The sequence below is a fragment of the Miniopterus natalensis genome, chromosome 7, assembly GCF_054644295.1.
Source record: "Miniopterus natalensis isolate mMinNat1 chromosome 7, mMinNat1.hap1, whole genome shotgun sequence".
NCBI lineage: Eukaryota > Metazoa > Chordata > Mammalia > Chiroptera > Miniopteridae > Miniopterus > Miniopterus natalensis.
The window spans coordinates 2,435,062-2,453,966 of record NC_142087.1 but is presented as its reverse complement, the minus strand read 5'-3'; the positions used below and the strand labels follow the sequence as shown (position 1 = coordinate 2,453,966).

Below are 18,905 nucleotides of genomic sequence, written 5' to 3'. Positions count from 1 at the left end.
CCCAAAAACTAAACAGCATATCACAACAGCTTTAGCAGGGGTGGGGAACATCCGGCCCGAGAGCCACATATGACTGCAAAATCATTTGGTCTGGCCCTGCCAAGGCCTCAGCAAAAAGGAGCAGTTCCAGCTATCACATTAGGAAGAGTTAATTAAATGTTTGACCAAATATAGCAGGTTAATTTTTAAGTTGATAATTCTGTATGGCCCACGAATGATATTATAAATATCCAAATGGCTCTTGGCAGAAAAAAGGTTCCCCACCCCTGCCTTAAAGGCTATAACTTACTGTTCCCTTATTAATGAACTTGAGAAAATCAAAGGCAGAAAAATATCCACTCAAGTCTGAGGCCAAGCCAGGCCTGCTTGGAAGGAATCTCCAGGGTAAAGCCTTGGTCTTCTCTGAGTCTCCAATTCCAGTTCTGAACTACAAACCATCCAAATGTTGCACCACTCCTCCACCCTTCTTGGCGCAATCCAGACTGGAACAATCTCATGCCAAACTCACTTCTGGGGGAGGAAAAAGGGCAGAATTTTCTCCCAGTGCATTATCTTCAACCCAATGGGAACCCCAGAAGGAAAGGGGATGAAGAAAATGCTTAGGGGCATGTGCTCCACAGGCTCTGACCAATAGTCCAAAGGTGGGCTGGTGCCAGTGCTTCAGCTACTTCACTTACCCCTTCTGATGTCCAGTGCTTGGTACAGTGGTTCAGAAATATATCCTTAACCTCTGCCTGCCTATGAATCATAAGCAGTCAATAGGCTAACAGTAAATGATCAAACAGTCACAGAACAGTAAAAATTCTGGTTCACTGTATGTCAGGAGTACCTGCCAGCTCCTACTTCCAGTTCAGCCCTTCCCTCCACTATGGGAAGGAAATGAGGGTGCAGTACCAGAAACCTACAATACTATGGGTGGAAGAAGACCAACAGGACAACGGTGCTAAGGGCAGATGCCTCCAGAGGCTGGTTGTCTTCCTCCCCCTTCTTCTCTGTCCTCATCAGAATGGAGAGACATGCAGTTGCTTTATTCTCCAGCAAAATCGAGTGACACAGAGTCCAAATATACATATTTGTCCAAATACACCAGGCCCATACCAGGTCTCCTTTGTGGAAACTATCTCTAATACAGTGAGCCAGGTGAACCTCTTACTTGTAGAACAGCCCAGCCTGTCTCCTGCCTCAAAACTCTCACATGTGCCACTCCCTCCCAACAGTCCAGTGGTCGACTCCTGCTCCTCCTTCAAATTTTAGCTTAAACTTAATTTCCTCAGAAGGGCCTTCCCTAGCCTCCAAACTAGATCCCCACACCCATTCGTCCCTCTCTGGGCATCCTATTTTGTCTTTCATAGGCCCATTACAATTTGTAATTCTGCACATTTCTGTTTACTTCTATAATGTCTTCCTCCCACATTACCACAAGTGAGGTACATGAACACAGGAACCACCACCGCCTTATTCACCAATATAAACCCAACTCCTAGCATGTAGTAGGTTGCTTGGGGTTTGTTGACTGAATTAATTAATGTAATAAAACACTTTTACTTCTACAACGTCTGATCTTAAGGAATAAGGTCACCTAGCCAAATTTTCAGGGAACTAAGAATCCGGAGAGAAGAAACAAAAGCAAGCCAAGGAGCCAGACCAGGTACTCAAACAGCCCCAACCTACAGCAAAGAGTTAGTGACAAAACAAACAAGGAACTGTCTAGAGACTGATTGCAGGAGTCAAGGACCCAAGACACCAGCCCCAAAGCCCACAGGGGCCTATGACTGTGATGTCACACATATTCGGGTATCTTTGGGCTTTTCTTTGAGAAGACACATGAAAAACTAAATGGTGAAACTGGCTAGTTGATGGAGGTGAGTCAGAGTCTCAGAGCAAGACACCAGGAGCAGCATCAAATTTCTATCCTCTTGCCTCTGAGACCTTCCTCTCTTTCCCCAGCAGGTTTATTTTTGTAATGGTATATGAACCCCAAGTTCATGTCTAGCCTCCCAAGTTCACAAGAACTTGGTGCTCCAGTAAGTTTATATTTGGAAAGGGGCTCTAGGCCCAAAGCTTGACCATCAGAGATAGGAATCTCTTTCTGTCATACTGTCAAATAAGACCTGGGCAGAGCTGGGTCACCCAGTGGACAGCAAATATGCCCAATGTGTCTCTGGAAGGCCACCTCTTCCTTCACCTTCACAGACTATTTGTAGAACAATCACTGGCACCAGTCACAGGCTTGCATTATACTCATTTCCCCGACCCCAAGCTCTGGGGCAAGTTTAAAAGTCCTCGTCCTGTCTCAGAATCAGGTCTGAATTAATACCCTTCCTCAAAAGAACTCCAGTAGCAAAGTGAAAACAGACACACTAGACAATGCCCTTTGAAAGCCCCAGCAGGGACGGCTGGTGACAATGCAGCCCCTGGCTCTAAAAGAAACCTTAAGGTTAAAGGTTCACAGAGGCAGAAGAATTACCAAAGAACAAGTTTGTTCAAATTTCCTTCAGCAGATTTAAACAACCAGGGTCAAGCTGAAGATTGCCGGCAAAAACCTATGAGAAAACTCAATCCCTTTGAACTACATGGAGAAAGGAAAATATACGGTCTGGGAGGGATCTATGTTATAGCTTTTTAAAATGTTCTTGAAAAGGTCACCCCTGTTAACTCAAAATCAGTCTGTTGAAGGATGTTTGAAAACTGCTTCTCTAAAACAACAGGGCTGCCAGGCCCTCAGCGTGTGCGGTGAGCTGCACTGTGGTCGCCGTGTTCCGGGCCCTGGTATGCTGACCCTCTGTGGGCCATGAAATTAACCATCAGCACAGCAGAAATCTGCTCTGAGTTAAACTACTTTGCTACGCAAAGTGGCCTGAAAATGAAATATGAGGATTGAATTTCCACTGAAAGATTAACTTTTCTAACCTCAAGGCAGGCTTCTTCCACTGTGAACTCTGTTTGGCCAGTGGTTTAAAGTACCACAGGAGGGTGGTAATTACTGCAGGCAGTGGGAAATTACCTCTTCATCTAATCACTCACTCATTCATTCATTCATTCATGTATGCATGTACCAAACATTCACTCTGTGCCAGGCCGTCCTGGGCCCTTAAGGATGGAGTTGAATGATAATAGGCCCCTGCCCTCAAAGGGATCAAGTCCAGTGGAAAACATAATCCAGTAAACAGAAAAAAACAACAAATGGGAAGAAAATGAGATCCTAGCATATGCAGAGGATGTTATAGGCCCTCAGTTGAGGGTCACCTAATCAAGGCTGTGAAGGGCCAACAGTGAAGCTTTCCCAAAATGTGCATGTAGCCAGAAGCATCTGTCCAGAGATTTGTAAGTAGCTCATTAAGCTTGGAGTCCTGAGAGAGACAGAGACAGAGAGATAAAGACAGAGACCCACCCGGAAGGGCCTTATCAGTCATACTGAAGAATTTGGCATTAATGCTAATGGAGAACAACTGAAGACTTTTAAACAGGAAAGAAAAATAATTATATTAGCAATTTAGATAGAGTTCTTGGCTACAGAGGAGAAAGTAGTTTTAAGAGAGGGCTGGAATCAGAGACTGTGAAGAAATGTTGTATGCATCCAGTCAGAAGCTAGCTAGTGGAGACCTGCCCTAAGGAAGCAGCTGTGGTGATCAGGATGCTGAACAGGTTAGAGAACATGCAGGAAGGACAAGACCTGGTAACTGATTCATATAAAAGCAAAGAAGGAGGACATGCTGAGGATCATATCAAAGGTGTGCCTTCTGAGAATGGCGATATCATTTCACTGGGAAGGTGAGGAAGTAAAGAGGGTGGTCTTACAGTTATGGAGTCCGAGGGCCTATGATGTTCACAGGTGGGGAAACCAGCCCAATAAGCAGTTAGATATTCAGGTCTAGAATCACCAATTCATATTTAAATTAAATAAAATTAAAATTTCAATTCCTCAGTTGCACTAGCCAGAGTGCAAGTGCTCCGATAGCCCCAATGGCTAATAGCTACCATGCTAGTCTGTGCCGCCACAGAACATTCCCATCGCCACCAAAAAAATCTGTTGAAAGTGCTGATCAAGCCCCTGCAGAGTTATTTTTAGACACTGTCAGCCCTCTCTTGGTCATGCTGAAAGCTAATGGTAAACAATGTGCTGGCAAAAACCAGCTTTCCTTCCCAATCTTTCCATGGTCTCCTTGGCTGTGGGCATCAAACAGCAAGTGCTCAAATTTGGGATCCCTCTAATGTAACACCTTTTTTCTCTAGAGCATAAGTTCTGAGGACCATCTCTGAATGTGCCCTGGATCATTTCAGAAAACAGAGAACACTGAGCGTGCACGCACACACACACACACACACACACACACGAGGGTCTTTGGTGTTTATAGCATAAACGTTGAAATTCACCTGGAAATGACCACAAGCAGAGCTCTCTTTTTTTTTTTTTTAAGTACCACACTACAATACAACTGGGAAGGCAGAGCTCTAGCCCCAGTGTCAGATTTCTCAGGACAAGCCATTGACCCTCCCAGACCTTTAAGCAACCCAAATAAATCTATGGTAAAGGATGAAGCCACAAGGCCAGGTAGGGCAGGTTCCTGAGGCCAAGCAGGTCAATGCTAGCAATTCCAAGCGCTAATTTTAAAAAAAAAAGTCAGGTTTATCTTTAGGTAGCACCTGTGCACGCCACCAAATAAATATCCTCAGGAAGCAGGTTAGAGACAAAGGAAATTATTTCAGTCTTCCTGAAGGCCCCAAGACAAGACAGGCATCATCACAACACAAGAGATATGAAAAGAAGGAAAGTGAACTTCTCTCTCAACAGTAAAACTTGTTTCTTCTCCTGCCAAGAGAGGATCACCATGTTAACTAAGTCCTTCCCGCTCCCTCCCCACCCAACCAGGACCACTTCAAAGCAGCAGGAGCCTAATCACACAGCACAAGAAAATAAAAGACCCAATTAACAAAAAACAACTCAAATGATCCAGGGGAGAATGGAAGCAGAAATCTCTATTTTTGACAGATTGACTTATCCATAAACTTCTCCTCAGCAACGGTGGGGCTAAGGTCAAAGAGTGGCTCCTGGGCAAATCAGGGCCTCAGAAATCAGACTGAGTTAAATCTCTGCTCCAGCCCTGGCCTTTGGAGTCCTGTTTTTATGGGCTATGTAACACAGAGGGGAAACACCACCATCAGGGCCTGGTTTGCAAGGTGTGGTGAGATGATCAATGGTCTAGAACAATGTCCAGCAGACAGCAGCTATTCCTAAAAACATCTATTCTCCCTTGTTCCTTCTGAGTGGCAGGTGGCTCTTCAGCCTTTGCTCAGCCTCCCACATCCATACCCCATGAGCCAGTCTCCCTCCTGATGGTGCCCTTCTGCCAGTGGTATCACTCTCCCTCTCCCTCACCTCTTTCAGCAGGATCTGAAAGCTGCAGTTGCAATGAAGAGACGGATGTCCAGCCTCTAGACCACTTGTCACATGCCCTCTCCTCAGACTCTTCAAAAGCCACTAGAAGAGATCTCCCAGCTTAAAATCCACCCACCACACACACGAGAGGATCTCCAAACTCCTGAGTTCTGGGCTACAGCTGCCTCTGCAGCTCGGGCTACACCCAGATGGCTCCTCTGTGAACTTCACATTCCAGCCCTTCCTTCATCTCTGTGTCTTTGTCTACTCCAAGTCCTGTAGCTGGAAAGCGTCCCATCTTCTCCACTGGCAAAATCTCAACCGTCCTTCAAAGTGTCAATAAGACAGCCGCTCCTTTCTCATTCACCCATTACCTTGATGCCCCAGCCTCACCTCCCACTTCCCCCACACTTGGAAGTAGCAGCTACTGACTGTTCCTCTTCTTTGCTGCTCACTCTGCTGACCACTCAGGCTGTGCCTTTGGTCAGCTCTGCCCTTTTTTTTCTTCTGCCTGGAAACCTCCAGATCACCCTTCTAGGACACACATCTTATGCTCCTTTTCATAAACCCTTTACAATTTTGCATCTTATCTTTGGCTATTGACGCTGCCCCTGCTCTTCCCTAGCCTCAGGACTGGGAGCTCCTTGAAGACAGGCACGCCTGCACTTGCCCTCACTTTCAAAACAAATGCACAATACAGTGGTACCTTAGTCTTCTTATTCTCTTTTCTATTTCCCAATTCTCTTTTCTTTTGTGGTTGTTTTTGCTGTTGTTGTTGGGTTCTTTTGTATTTTTTTGTTTGTTTCCAGTTTTGTTTTGTTTTGCCCTGTCAGCACCTGTACAACAGCTCACACAAAGTAGATGGAGTTGAGCTTTACTGTTAGCCAGCACGAGAGGAGATTCCACCCACAAACAGGACAACAACAATCAAGACCCAATTACAACAAGAGAGCCCAAATAACCCACAAAAGGGTCACTCCTAGAACATCCAGCTCAGGGGTTTAAGGAAATCTCACCACTGGGTCCCACAGGACATTTACTACAACAGGACACCCCATGAAGACTGGGAGTCATAGCAGGTATAGCTAATATATAGAAACAAACACAAAGAGACAACTAAAATGGGGAGACAAAGAAACAACCTTCAACTGAAAGAGAAGAAGGAATCTCCAGAAAAAGACCTAAATGATCTGGAGGTAAGCAATTTATCAGACATAAGACTCCAGAGTAACGGTTATAAGGATGCTCAAGAAACTTAGTGAGAACTACAAGAAACTTAATGGGACTACATCAGCATGAAAAAGAACACTGCAACTATTAATAAAAACCAGTCACAAATGAAGAATACTATATCTGACTTCAGGAATACACAAGAAGACACCCACCTACCCCCTTTGAGACAGCATGAAAGGACCTGGAGATGATTATGCTAAGTGAAATAGAAAGACAAATATCACATGATCTCACTTATATGTGGAATGTAATAAACAAAATAAACTGACAAACAGAATAGGTTCAGAGATACGGAAGCATGGAACAGACTGATAAATATCAGAGGAAAGGGGGAAGGTGAGTGGGAAAAGATTAACCAAAGAACTTATATGCACATATGGATAGCCCATTGACACAGACAATAGTGCAGTGAAGGCCTGGGGTGGGGTGAGAGGCTAGTGGAGGAGGGCAGAGAAAAATGGGGGACATCTACAACACTCTTAACAATAAAAATAAATTAGCCCTGGCCAGGTGGCTCAATTAGTTGGAGCGTCATCCCATACACCAAAAGGTTGCAGGTTCGATTCCTGGTCAGGACGCATACCTAGGTTGCAGGTTCAGTCCCTGGTAAGGGTGCATGTGGGAGGCAACAGATCGATGTTTCCCTCTCACATTGATCTTTCTCTCCTTTCTTTCTCTTTCTCTCTCTCTCCCCCTTCCTCTCTAAAATCAGTAATAAATGAAATGTAAAAAGAAGCCAAATAACCCAATTAAAACATGGGCAAAGGATCTAAATAGTTCTCTACAGCCCGGCCAGGCGTGGCTCAGTGGTTGAGCATCGACCTAGGATCCAGGCGATCGGGGTTCGATTCCCGGTCAGGTCAGGGCACATGCCCAGGTTGCGGCTTGATCCCCAGTCGGGGGCGGTCAGGGGGCGGCCGATCAATGACTCTCTCATCATCAATGTTTCTATCTCTCTCTCCCTCTCCCTTCCTCTCTCTGAAATCAATAAAGATATATTTAAAAAAAAAAAGAAAGAAAAAAAAGAGGGCATTTAAAAAAAAAGAAGATACACAAAGCCAACAAGCATATGAAAACATGCTAAACATCACTAGCCATCAAGGAAATACAAGAAGATACCACCTCATATCCACTATTATGGCTATAATCTGAAAGACAGACCAAAAACAAGTGTTGGTGAGAATGTGGAGAAATTAGAATCCTCATACATTGTTGATGAGAAAGTAAAATGGTACAGCTGCTACAGAAAACAGTCTGGCAGTTCTTCAAGAAATAGAAATAGAGTTACCCTATAAGCCAGCAATTCTACTCCTAGGTCTATATCCAATGGAATGAAAACATATGTCCACACAAAGACTTGTACACCAATGTTCATAGCAGAGTTACTTACAACAGCCAAAAAGTGAAAATAATCCAGATGTCATTCAACTGATGAATGGGTCAAAAAAATGAAAATGTGGTCTATCCACATAATGTAATACTATTCAGCCATGAAAAGGAATGAAGTAGAACTGGGGTAAGGGGAATAGGGAGTTATTGTTTAATGGATATAGAGCTTCAATTCTGTAGATGTTAAGAGTTCTAGAGATGGATGCCTCTGAACTGTAAATAAAAATGGTTAAGATGGTAAATTTAACCTAACAGGTACTTTACAACAAATAAGAATAAAAATAGATTTTCAAAAGAGGAATAAAGTATAGTTCATGCTACAACATGGATGAACCTTGAAAGCATCCTACTAAGTGAAAGAAGCTAGACACAAAAGGCCACATATTGTATGATTCCATTTATATGAAATATCCAGAAAAGGCAAATCTCTATTAAGTAGGTAGTGTTTGCCTAGGTCTGGGGGAGAGGAGAATGGAGAATGACTGTGGGTATGGGGTTTCTTTTTGTAGTGATGAAAATATCCTCAGCTTAGATTGTGCAACAGCTACACACTTCTGTGAATATACTGAAAAAAAACCCCACTGAAGTGTACACTTAAAATGGGTGAATTTATGGTATGTGAATTATATTTCAATGGAAATGTTTAAAAACATTATTGAAAATCTACTGGCCAACACAGAGTAATTCAGATGTCTCTGTCCTGTGATGCCCCCTGTGAGGCTAATGGGAACAAGAAGTGGAAGCCAGCCTGCAGCAGTGGAATGGAGGCATGAGGTGAAAGGAGCCCAGACTGTGAGGGCTCATTCCCACTCCCTGCCCCACCCTGAGGGCACCTTAGAAATGACAGGCTCCACCTCATCGGGACTGAAGCCTCAGGGTTACCCAAAGCACCAAAGCTGCATATACCATCATCTCCAGCACAGTCTCTAAGGCCTATTGAGGCTCTAGTCAACAAAGAATGACAGCTGGAGTGGGGAGGGGGTGGAGGTGGGTGGGGGGACAGGGATATGTCTCAGGGCTTAATTTATGGGTTGCTTCCTGGGATGCCTGCTTAAATCTTACTCCAACCTGGATGGGGTGACTTTGAAGAAAAATCCAACAGACATGTTGAGAAAACAAAAGAGATGCTAAGTGAAAAGTTTAAAAACAATTAATTTTAAATGATTACAGCTTTACCAAAAGCTATGATTTCCTTCTGACTTTGATTATAACCTTCCAGCAAAAATATCTGCCTGAAGAAGGCGAAGTCTTTGCATTATTTTCTATTCCTAGCATGACTACAAAAATATTCTTTGATTTAACATTTGATATGTTTTATTCTCAAGGGCAAGCCCCATGAGAAGAAAAATGTACCCCAACAGAATGAAATATGACTACCTGTTTCCATTTTTCTTTCCTGTTGGTTTCTGCTCAAACATTCTGCATTAATTTAAACTCAAAGCTGTATCTCTGATGTTGTGCTACTCCCACACTGTCATACAAACTGAAGTAAAGTCACCCAATGTCCAACTCCAAGAGAAAGTGCTGCAGACACAGCTCAACTTGAGAGTCTCCTAGAGATGGCTAAAGGCACTCCAACTTGGAAGATCAGGTGGGGTCAGAGAGTGATAAGGTAGCAGATGAAACAGGAAAACTTGTATCTGAATAGAAGCAGGCTTGGTACTGAGGGAGGCCAACTTCCTACTGGACAGAAAGAGGCTTTAAGTAAGTTAACACACAACACACCAGTAGAAAACATCACAAAAGTGGCACTGGCCCTGGCCAGTGTGGCTCAGTTGGTTGGGTGTCATTCCATGCACCGAAAGGTTACCAGTTCGACTTCCAGTCAGGGAACATGCCCAGGTTGCAGGCTCGGTGCATAAAGCAGCCTACCAATGTTTTGCTCTCACATCAATATTTCTCTCTCTCCCCCTCTCCCTTCCTCTCTTCTAAAAAATCAGTAATTTTTTTTAAAGTGGCAGTGGAAAGGAGGATCTTCAGTTATGGTGCACACTTTCCAACAGAGAAGAAAAAAATAAAAGGTAGCTTTCCCTGGGTGAGCATGAAGGTTCAGGGAACCTAGGCCTGACAGATTCTAGGAGCTAAAGGTTAAGGAAGCATTTCCACTTATATCACCTCCTTTAAATATGCCTCCACATTTTAAGACAAACATATATGTAACACAATGTATTTCTACACAGATTCATAAAAAGACTTAGAAACAAAGAAAACCAAAAGTAGGTATTTTTCTTTGGTTGGTTGGTTTTGCATTAGAATAATTCCTAAATTTCTCACATGGTCAGGCCCCCAGTTTGTTATCTCTGCTTGTCCTGTGCAGCTTTCTGGGCACCATGTGCAGATGCCCAAAGTTTAAAATAAAAAAATCTGGTTGAGCCCTGGCTGGGTAGCTCAGTTGGTTAGAGCGTCATCCCAACGTGCCAAGGCTAGAGGTTCCATCTCTCTCTCTCTCTCTCCCTCCCTCCCTCCCTCTCTCTCTCCCCCCCTCCTTCTCTCCCTCCCTTCCTCTTTCTCTAAAATCAACTTTTAAAAATCTGGTTGAAAACACACATTCATTAACACACATGAACACCCAGTCTCATGGATCCAAAGAGAGTATCTCAGACAGACTACAGGCACACTCCTTGATGAAACAGGACAAAGAGACAAGCACTTTCTCCACAATGGCACCAAGAGCTCAGAAAGTTGGAAAAATAGAAGGCAAAATAGCTTGTTTTACAAAGAATGCTCTCTCCAGGGCTGCAGAGATAAAAATTCCAGGGGCTGCTGACTATTTTCCCTCCAAAGCAAGTAATCCTGAGTTAGACTTACAAGGCTTTGGCAGCTCTCATCAGCTGTGTCCAGGGGGACCTGAGAGAGGGTCCAAGCCAGGAACGAAGCAGCACTTAAATGGTAGTCACAGGAGGCAAGAGATCAGGGAGGCAAGAGATCAGGGCAACAAGTGGTGGCAGAAGAGCTGCTGTTCATTAACCACTGGAACAAAAGACCAGGAGACAATACACTGTTAATCCTAGCAGCCACTAGAGAACTATAAATTGCCAAACCAAGATGCCAGCATTTTTCAGCTCTCCTCTTTCCTGCCAGAGTTAGATTAAGGATGGGTCCAAGTCCCTCATCCCCACCCAAGTCTTTAAAACATACATTACTGAATCTTTTTGAAGTTCTAACCCCGAAAGGTTTATACTCTAAAATGGATTAGAGAAAAATACTGCCCTGAAACACCACTACAGGGGACTGGAGGGGACAGGCACACTTTGTCATTCACATTGAGAATGCCCGAGTATGAGCTGTCTGGTCAGATCAACATGGATTCAAACAGAGCTCTGACACTTATGAACTGTGCTTTCTGACCTCTCTAAGCCTCTCCTTTTTCATCTGTAAAATGGGAATATCATGTCTCAACTCACACAATTGCTGTGAGGGTTAACAACAACAAAAAATAAGCATGAGGGTAGCATTAAACAAATTCGAAGTACTACAGTCACCTTTAACCCCACAGAACCACTTAGGAGTTTTATTGTTGGCCACAGGGATCAAGGAGATAAAACCCAATTTTCTCTAAGTTAAGAAAGAATTCTTTTTGTACATGAAAGTATTTAGGGGGAACAACAGAATTAAAGAGCCAGCTTTAAAATACATTAAATTTCAGAGATATCATCATAGAACTCAGACAATAGTTCTAATTTCCTTCTGCTGAGAATGATGTATTCAGCAAGGGGTCTAAATCATTCATAATAGCCTGGGAACTCTAAAAGAAGCCCAACCTTCCAGCAATCCCAGGTATAGGTGCAGTGCCTGATGCCAGTAGGAGTCCCTGCCCAGAGATCCTGCATCTTTCTAAAGCTTGGCCTGATGATGTCACAAACCTGCTTTAAAAGCCTCCCAGTACCCTTAGGAGAAATCTACACTAACGGCCTAATCTAAGCCCAACACTTACCACTTTTTGGGATCTGGCCCATCAACATTTCTATGTTCATCTTCAGCATACCTCCCTATATACTGTGCTGATTTCCAGCTACACCTAAATGCTGGCAGTTATCTCTTATCCTTAATAGGCAAGACAGTCGGTTTAAGCCTCAGAGCCCTGCCCAGGTATTTTCTCTACTAGAAAAGCTCTTCTTTCCAGATCATACCTTGTCCCCACCCCCCACCCCCAACAAAGTAAGTTATTCCTGCTTTTGTCCTACGCATAAAGACCTCTAATAGGTCACTGTACATGAGGCAGTGTCCTCTCCCAGGCTCTGTAGTCAGCTCCTAGAAGGAGGGAAAAGAATCAACATGCATTATGTACCTACTTCATACTGATTGCTTTCTGCTCACTATAACCAGCTAGCCCAGGAGCTGGTACACAGCTTCATTCACCCAGAACTTACAAAGTGTCTACTACATCCCAGGCTCTGGACCAAGAAGTGAGAATACACTGGTGAACAGGACAAGACACAGTTCCTGCTCTACTCTCATGGAGGACAGAGACAATTGACAAGTAAACACATAAAGAGTATCGGATAGTGAAAAGGACTATACAGAAATAAAATACAGACATGAGAAAGTATAAGGGGAATAGAGGTGGGGACACTTTCGATAGGTAGGTCAGAGGAGGCCTCTCAGAGGTGACATTCAAACTGAGATGTAAATTACAGAAAGCCAGATGTATTAAACAGAGGGAACAGCAGGTGCAAAGACTGGCCCATTCAATAAGTAGAAATGAGGCCAGTGTGGCTGAAGGTAGGGGGAGGAAGGGAAGAGGCTCAGAGGAAAGCAAAGGTGTGACCATAAAGAGGCCCTCTCTTCCTGTGGGCTATAAAAAAGAAGCTGGATTTTACTTTAAGCACAATGAGAAGCCACTGGAAAGTCTTGAAGCTGAGGGTTGGCAGGATCTAATGGACATTTGGAAGAGGAATATGCTGCCTGCTGTGTGGGGCATGAATTAGAGAGAGGAGTGCAAGTGGTTATAAGAAGAACAAAGCCCAGAACTGTGAAAGCCCAGCTGCCACAAGCCAGGATTTGGCCTCTGGAGACATTTCAAGACGGCAAAGATACCCATGGGTTTATGGATCATGAAGATAACTAGATATTGACTAGATCCAGGTTAAGGGCAGCAGAGTTAGGTTCCAACATCAGCCCAGGGTATTTCACTTTCAATTTTCTCATCTGAAAAATAGGGCTAACACTCCCACCACATGCCCACCACTCAACATGTTGCATAGAATCAAATTCTTAGCAATAGGCCTGGACCAGAGCAGGACCTCAAATGTGAGCATACTTCCCCTCAAAAGAAAAAAATCTATTCTCTCATTTCCCTGAAAAGGAGGGTGGGAATCTGACCAACTTAAGGATAAATAGCAGCAGCCATGGTCTCACCATTCCAATGTGCTAAGGTCACATTTTAATACCTTTAAGAAAAAAAGGAAAGTCTCAGTCAGGAGGTGAGAAAGAAATAAAAAGAGCCGCAATGTATGTATAAGAGAAAAATTCCCCTTTTTTTCTTCTACAATTTTATAGTCTAGACCAAGGACTTGCCAAATTCTTGGGGGCATTGGTTATATAGGATGAGGCCAGTATCTGAAAACTTTTTGTCCTATGAAGAGCTTCTTTATAAATGTATATGTTAGAAGGGGGCAGGGGCAGTATAAAGTGGCCTGAGGAAGCGTGGGAAAAACCTCTAGCTTTGCAGTGAAGCAGATCTGGGCTGTGCCACTTAGTAGCAGCACCCCTAAGTCCCAATTTCCTCAACTGTTAAATTGTAGCTACCACACTTTTTGTAGGATTTGCCCAGAAACTGGTAAACATGCCAGAAAAGCAATGCCAATAAAGAGCTTTATAGTTACTACTACCTGCCAGTGTTTAGAAGGTCCAGAATTAGGTTCAAAAGTCATACAGTTATTAAGAGTAAAAGCCAGGCCCCAGGCCGAGTTCTGACTCCAAAAGTACATCCTTCACCACTTGCCTATGCTATATACTAAAAAAGACTAAGAATTTGCCTTCTCTCTTTTTTTTAATCCTCACCCAAGAATATTTTTTCCATTGCTTTTTTCAGAGAGAGTAGAAGGGAGAGAGAAACACATTGATTGGCTGCCTCTTGTACGCGCCCCAACAGGGACCAGGGATCGAGCCTGCAATCAAGGTACGTGCCAGAATCAAACCCGGGACCCTTCAGTCCCCGGGCCGATGCTCTAACCATTGAGCAAAATGGCGAAGGCTCTCCTTTTTTTTTTTTTTTTTAACCTATCTCTTCCACCTCCAACCTAGACTGACTCAGAATACATGCCTTAAAATGTATTTGGATGTGACCAAACAATTCAGTTACAAGGGGAGCAGAAAAAGGGTAGACACGCCCCTTTTCATCTGATGACTGAAATATATATGGCTTGGGCAGATCCCCTCTCCTCTTGGAGCCTCCATTTCCTCTACTGTAAAATGGGAAAATTATCTCAGACTGCCTACAGCATGGAACAGTTAAGCAATAACAGTGATGAAAGTATTTAACACACTCATCACTGTTATTGGACTTGGCAATGCCCAGAGACCAATTAGGCTGTCCGCCAACAGGCCAATAGAATCATCAGCCCAAGACAGCACGTGAGGCTCCTATCAGAGTCCATGCGGAAGACGAGTCGGGATTTGCACCTGGTCCAATCGGTCCTCCTGAGAACACATTTCTAGAAACCCCCTTCAACCCGTCTGCCTGGCCCCTACAGCACCATCAAAAACAGCTGCCTGGTGGTTGGGAGGGTCCCAGAGAAGGACAAGATGCCACTGATGACCTAAGTGGTGACAGCTAGGAGCCTGCATGAGCTTCATTTCCAGCTGCCCCTGTTCACTCTCCTCCCCACCTGGAACCTTTCAAAATTCTTTGATTTATTTCAAATCTCTGCCTATATCACTGTTTTTTATCCTTTAATATATCTTTGAAGATGCTGCTGTTGTAGAACTGAGGATTAAACATGTTCAATAATAAATCATCATCCGCCCAATATATATTCCCATATGTGCTTATAGGTGTAGAGACTATCGCTGGAAGAAAACACAAGGGAGTGAAAAGCAGGTAAGATAACCAGGTACTCACATCAGCAGTAAGGAGACTTTTTTTTTAGCAATATGCCCTTTTGTGCCATTGGCTTGTATTATTGCATCATTTTTCTCTAAAAACAAAACAAGTTTTAAAGCCCTGTCCAGAGACTTAGTAAAATGGGTCTGGAAAAGTAATCCACAAAAGTATAAGTGGCTTCCCCTGGAGAAACAGGAGGGGTAATTAGGGAACTTTTGCCTGATTTATAATGTTCCATTTCCTCACAAGTAGAACATATTCATGTAATACCTCTGTAATTAAAAATTAAGTGGTACATCTTAGGGAGGGCATCTTAGCAGTACCCAGCATGACTGAAAATACACATGCCCTTTGCCCCAGCCAGTTCAGTTCTAGGAGCTTATCCTACAGATATACTAGCACATCCACCAAAGAGTTCTGTTCTAGAAAATTCATTGAAGCAATCATTAGCAAAAACTAGAAACATAAATATCCGTCATTAAGAGATAGTTAAGAAAATGTTGGTGCAAGTATACAATGGAATTCTATCAGACCGTTAAAAAGTGATGTAACTTTATATGTACAGATATGGACCCCTTTCAGTTGAGTAAAATACGGTATGTGTTGTTACCATTTTGTAAAAAAAAAAAAAAAAAAGGAAGAAGAAAAATAAGGAGGGGATGGGTATAGGTATACAGATATGCTTGTCTTTATATGAGTTTTTCTCAAATGATTCAAAAGAAACTGGGAACAGTGGTTGACTCTTAAAATGGGAACAAAGTGGCCAAAGGACAGGTGAGCGGAGACCTTTCTGTGACATTTTTTTACGTATACCCTTTTTGTAGTCTTTCCGTTTTCTCAATTTGTTTGTGTATTACAAACACATCTTGACTTTTTAAAAAACCAAACACTTTTTTTTAAGGAAAGCGCCTTCTAGCTCGGTTGTGCTGGGTGAGAAAAACTTCCGAAGCCACCGCTCTCTCGCAGCGGGACCTCCAGCGAGCCAGGTCCGCCCCTCGCGGCCTCGCTGGCCCCACCTATTTAGGGCGATCCCACGGCAGACAGCCGGGCCCGGCCGCTCCGCGCAGCGTCCGCAGCCCGGCTCCCGTCCCCGGCCCACGCTCACCGCCAATGATGGTCCGGATGAGGGAGGCGTGCCCGGGGCAATCGACCAGCGTGACCTGAAGCTGCGGCTCGCCAGGCTCAGGCCCGGTCGCCGGCGCCGGGGAGGGCGCGGGCAGCGCCGACCGCAGGTGCGCGGGCAGCGGCACAGAGAAGCACGAGAAGCCCAGGTCGAGCGTGATGCCGCGCTCGCGGCTCTGGGGCTGCTTGTCGAAGGCGGCGGTGGAGGCAGTGGTGCTCAGCGCTCGCGCCAGCGCCGTCTTGCCGCTGTCTATGTGACCCAGCACGCCCACGTTCACGTTTACCCGCTGCCCGGCCATGCTGCCGCCACCGCGAACACCAGCCGGTTCGCCCCTCCCGCGGCCGCCGCTCTGGTCCGACCCGTTAAGCTGCCCCCTCTGCCACCCGCGCGGCCCGCACTCCCGTTCCGGCCCCGAAGTTTCCGCCTTCCAGGCACCTGCGGGCGCCACCAGATTCAGAGCAGAAGAGGGTGCCCCAGGGATGGGACTCGACCCAATTCACGGAGTACAGGGCTGCTCTCACCTGGCCCCTCCCACCTAAACCTTAGAGGAGCCCCAGACTGGGGAATCTATCCATCCATTCATTCATTTTAACAAGCTCTTATGAAGAGCCTCCTGTGTCCTCTCGACATTACATTGTATTGCAGTGGGGGTGAAGGTCACAAACAGGTGAACTAATGACTGAACCAGACCGGTTCAAAGAGTGAGAAACCCTCTAGGGAAAATAAAAGCAGAGATTAAAAAGGACTAGAGCGCCAGGGGAAGGGGGGACAGTTACCTTGCAATGGATGGTCAGGAAAGGCCTGTTGGAGTTGCTGTTTGAGCTGAGACTCCAAGGTTGAAAAGGAGCCAGCCTTGGGAAAATCTGGGAAAGAGTGCTAGGAAAAAAGAGAGAGAACAATGTTATGGAATTTTCACCCTGGGGGGTCTATAGCCTGGCCTTGGGAGGGGCTGCAAAGCTCCAAATTGTATGTAAAATTTTGTGTTTATGTAAGTGTGCTGGAGAGAGATTCCATAACTCTCACTAGATTTTCAAAGAGTCTAGAACCACTAAACAGGTTGTCAACAGCCAATTTAAGTGTCTGCACTGGCCAGACAAGTAACTCAAAAGAGAGAGAGATTAGCAGGGTTTAAGATGCCAGAGGGTAGTAGAGACTGGAGAAGCGGAGAGCACATGTCCAGTCTAAAGCAGGAAGCCATTGATCAGCTTCAGTCGGTTGATACTATGCAGGACTGATAACCCAACATTGCCCGATCTTACCATTTCAAGAGAAGAGTGTTTCTATATGAAATATGACTTTTACATGTCAGCAACCAATTTAGCTTTTAATTTAAACACTGGTGGCCAAGCACAAAATTTGTTCAATTTAGCCTGGCAGCCAATTTGCCCTCTGTGATGAGCCAGGCAATGTTCTGATGTAGTCGAGCCTGCAGTAAGTGCTCCCTGATGCCTCCTGTAGTCCAAGTCCTGCACTCGGAAAGTGTCCCAGAGATGGGCAGACAAGGTTCAGTCCATCCTGCAGCACAGAGATGAGGAGGGCACATGCTGGGATAGCTATGAGCCATGCACTGCCACTTGAAAGAGCCTGCACAGCACAGGATGAAGACTTAGGGTAGGAGTTTGGGGAAGGGACGCTTATGTTTGTGAGACACATGGCACTCACTGATGAAAAATTTACTGCTTAGTGCATACACACACAATACCCACACTAACAACAGTCCCATATGGCTGGTATTCCCATGTTGTAGAAAACTGTCCCAGAAAAGCTCATTAAATCAATATATATTAATTGAATAGCTATGTTCAATGGCCAGTGATTTAATCAATTGTGCCCTTGTAATGAAGCCTCCATAAAAATCCAAAAGGACAGGGTTCAGAGAGCTTCAGGCTTGGTAAACACATGGAGATTAGGGGGAGAATGGCAAGCTCAGTGAGAGCATGGAAGATTGGAGTCCCTTCACCATACCTAGCCCTATGCATCTCTTCATCTGGCTGTACCTGAGTTATATCACTTTATAATAAACCTGTAATCTAATAAGTAAGATGTTTCTCTGAGTTCTGTGAGCTACTCTAGCAAATTAATCAAACATGATGAGGAGGTCATGGGAACCTCCATTTTATAGCCAGTGGGTCAGAAGCACAGCTCATAAGCTGGACTTATGATTAGCATCTGAATTAGTTGGGGGGGGCAGTCTTGTGGGCTTGAGGCCTTAACCTATAGGATCTGATGCTATCTCCAGGTAGACAGTGTCAGAATTGAGTTGAATCATAGGACACCCAGCTGTTATTGAAAAATTGCTCGATGGTGTTAGAAAACCCACACACAGGAATTGGTGTGAGAATTGAATTATAAAGACCAAGGCCAGGTGACTTTCCCAGAGAAAAAGGACCTCAGCAATGCTGAGATTTGTTTTCAATGTTTGGAACCCACTCTTCAAGAGTGTTGCTCTGAAAGCATTTCAGCGGTCAGCCCTTCGTCCTTTGGGGCCCCAGGGATTGTGGTCTTTGAGAAAAGGCATATTCTAGTATTTCTTTAGTGTATTATTTATAGTAGCAAAATATTGTAAACAACTTAAGTGTTTTTAAAAAGAGACTTTACGGTAAATTTGAAATATCAAAATAAGTTACTAAGAAACAATAATTTGAAAAAAAAGGAGTGTGTGGCTATCTAGATGAAACAAAATTGGCCATAAGATGACTGTTGTTAAAGTTGGGTGATAGTTCTGAAAGGTTCATTAC

General features: G+C 44.3%; 1 protein-coding gene across 2 annotated transcripts in view; it reads right to left on the bottom strand.

The window, feature by feature from the left end:
- The window catches only part of EEFSEC (eukaryotic elongation factor, selenocysteine-tRNA specific), a 242,146-nt gene extending 225,680 nt beyond the window's left edge, over window positions 1-16,466 (bottom strand). For both annotated transcript variants that reach the window (XM_087818685.1, XM_087818686.1), the window contains exon 1: window positions 16,150-16,466. In XM_087818685.1, the coding sequence (XP_087674811.1) occupies window positions 16,150-16,465 (316 nt within the window). In that variant the 5' untranslated portion in view covers window position 16,466. The remainder of the gene's footprint in view (window positions 1-16,149) is intronic.
- Between the last annotated feature and the right edge of the window lie 2,439 nt (window positions 16,467-18,905).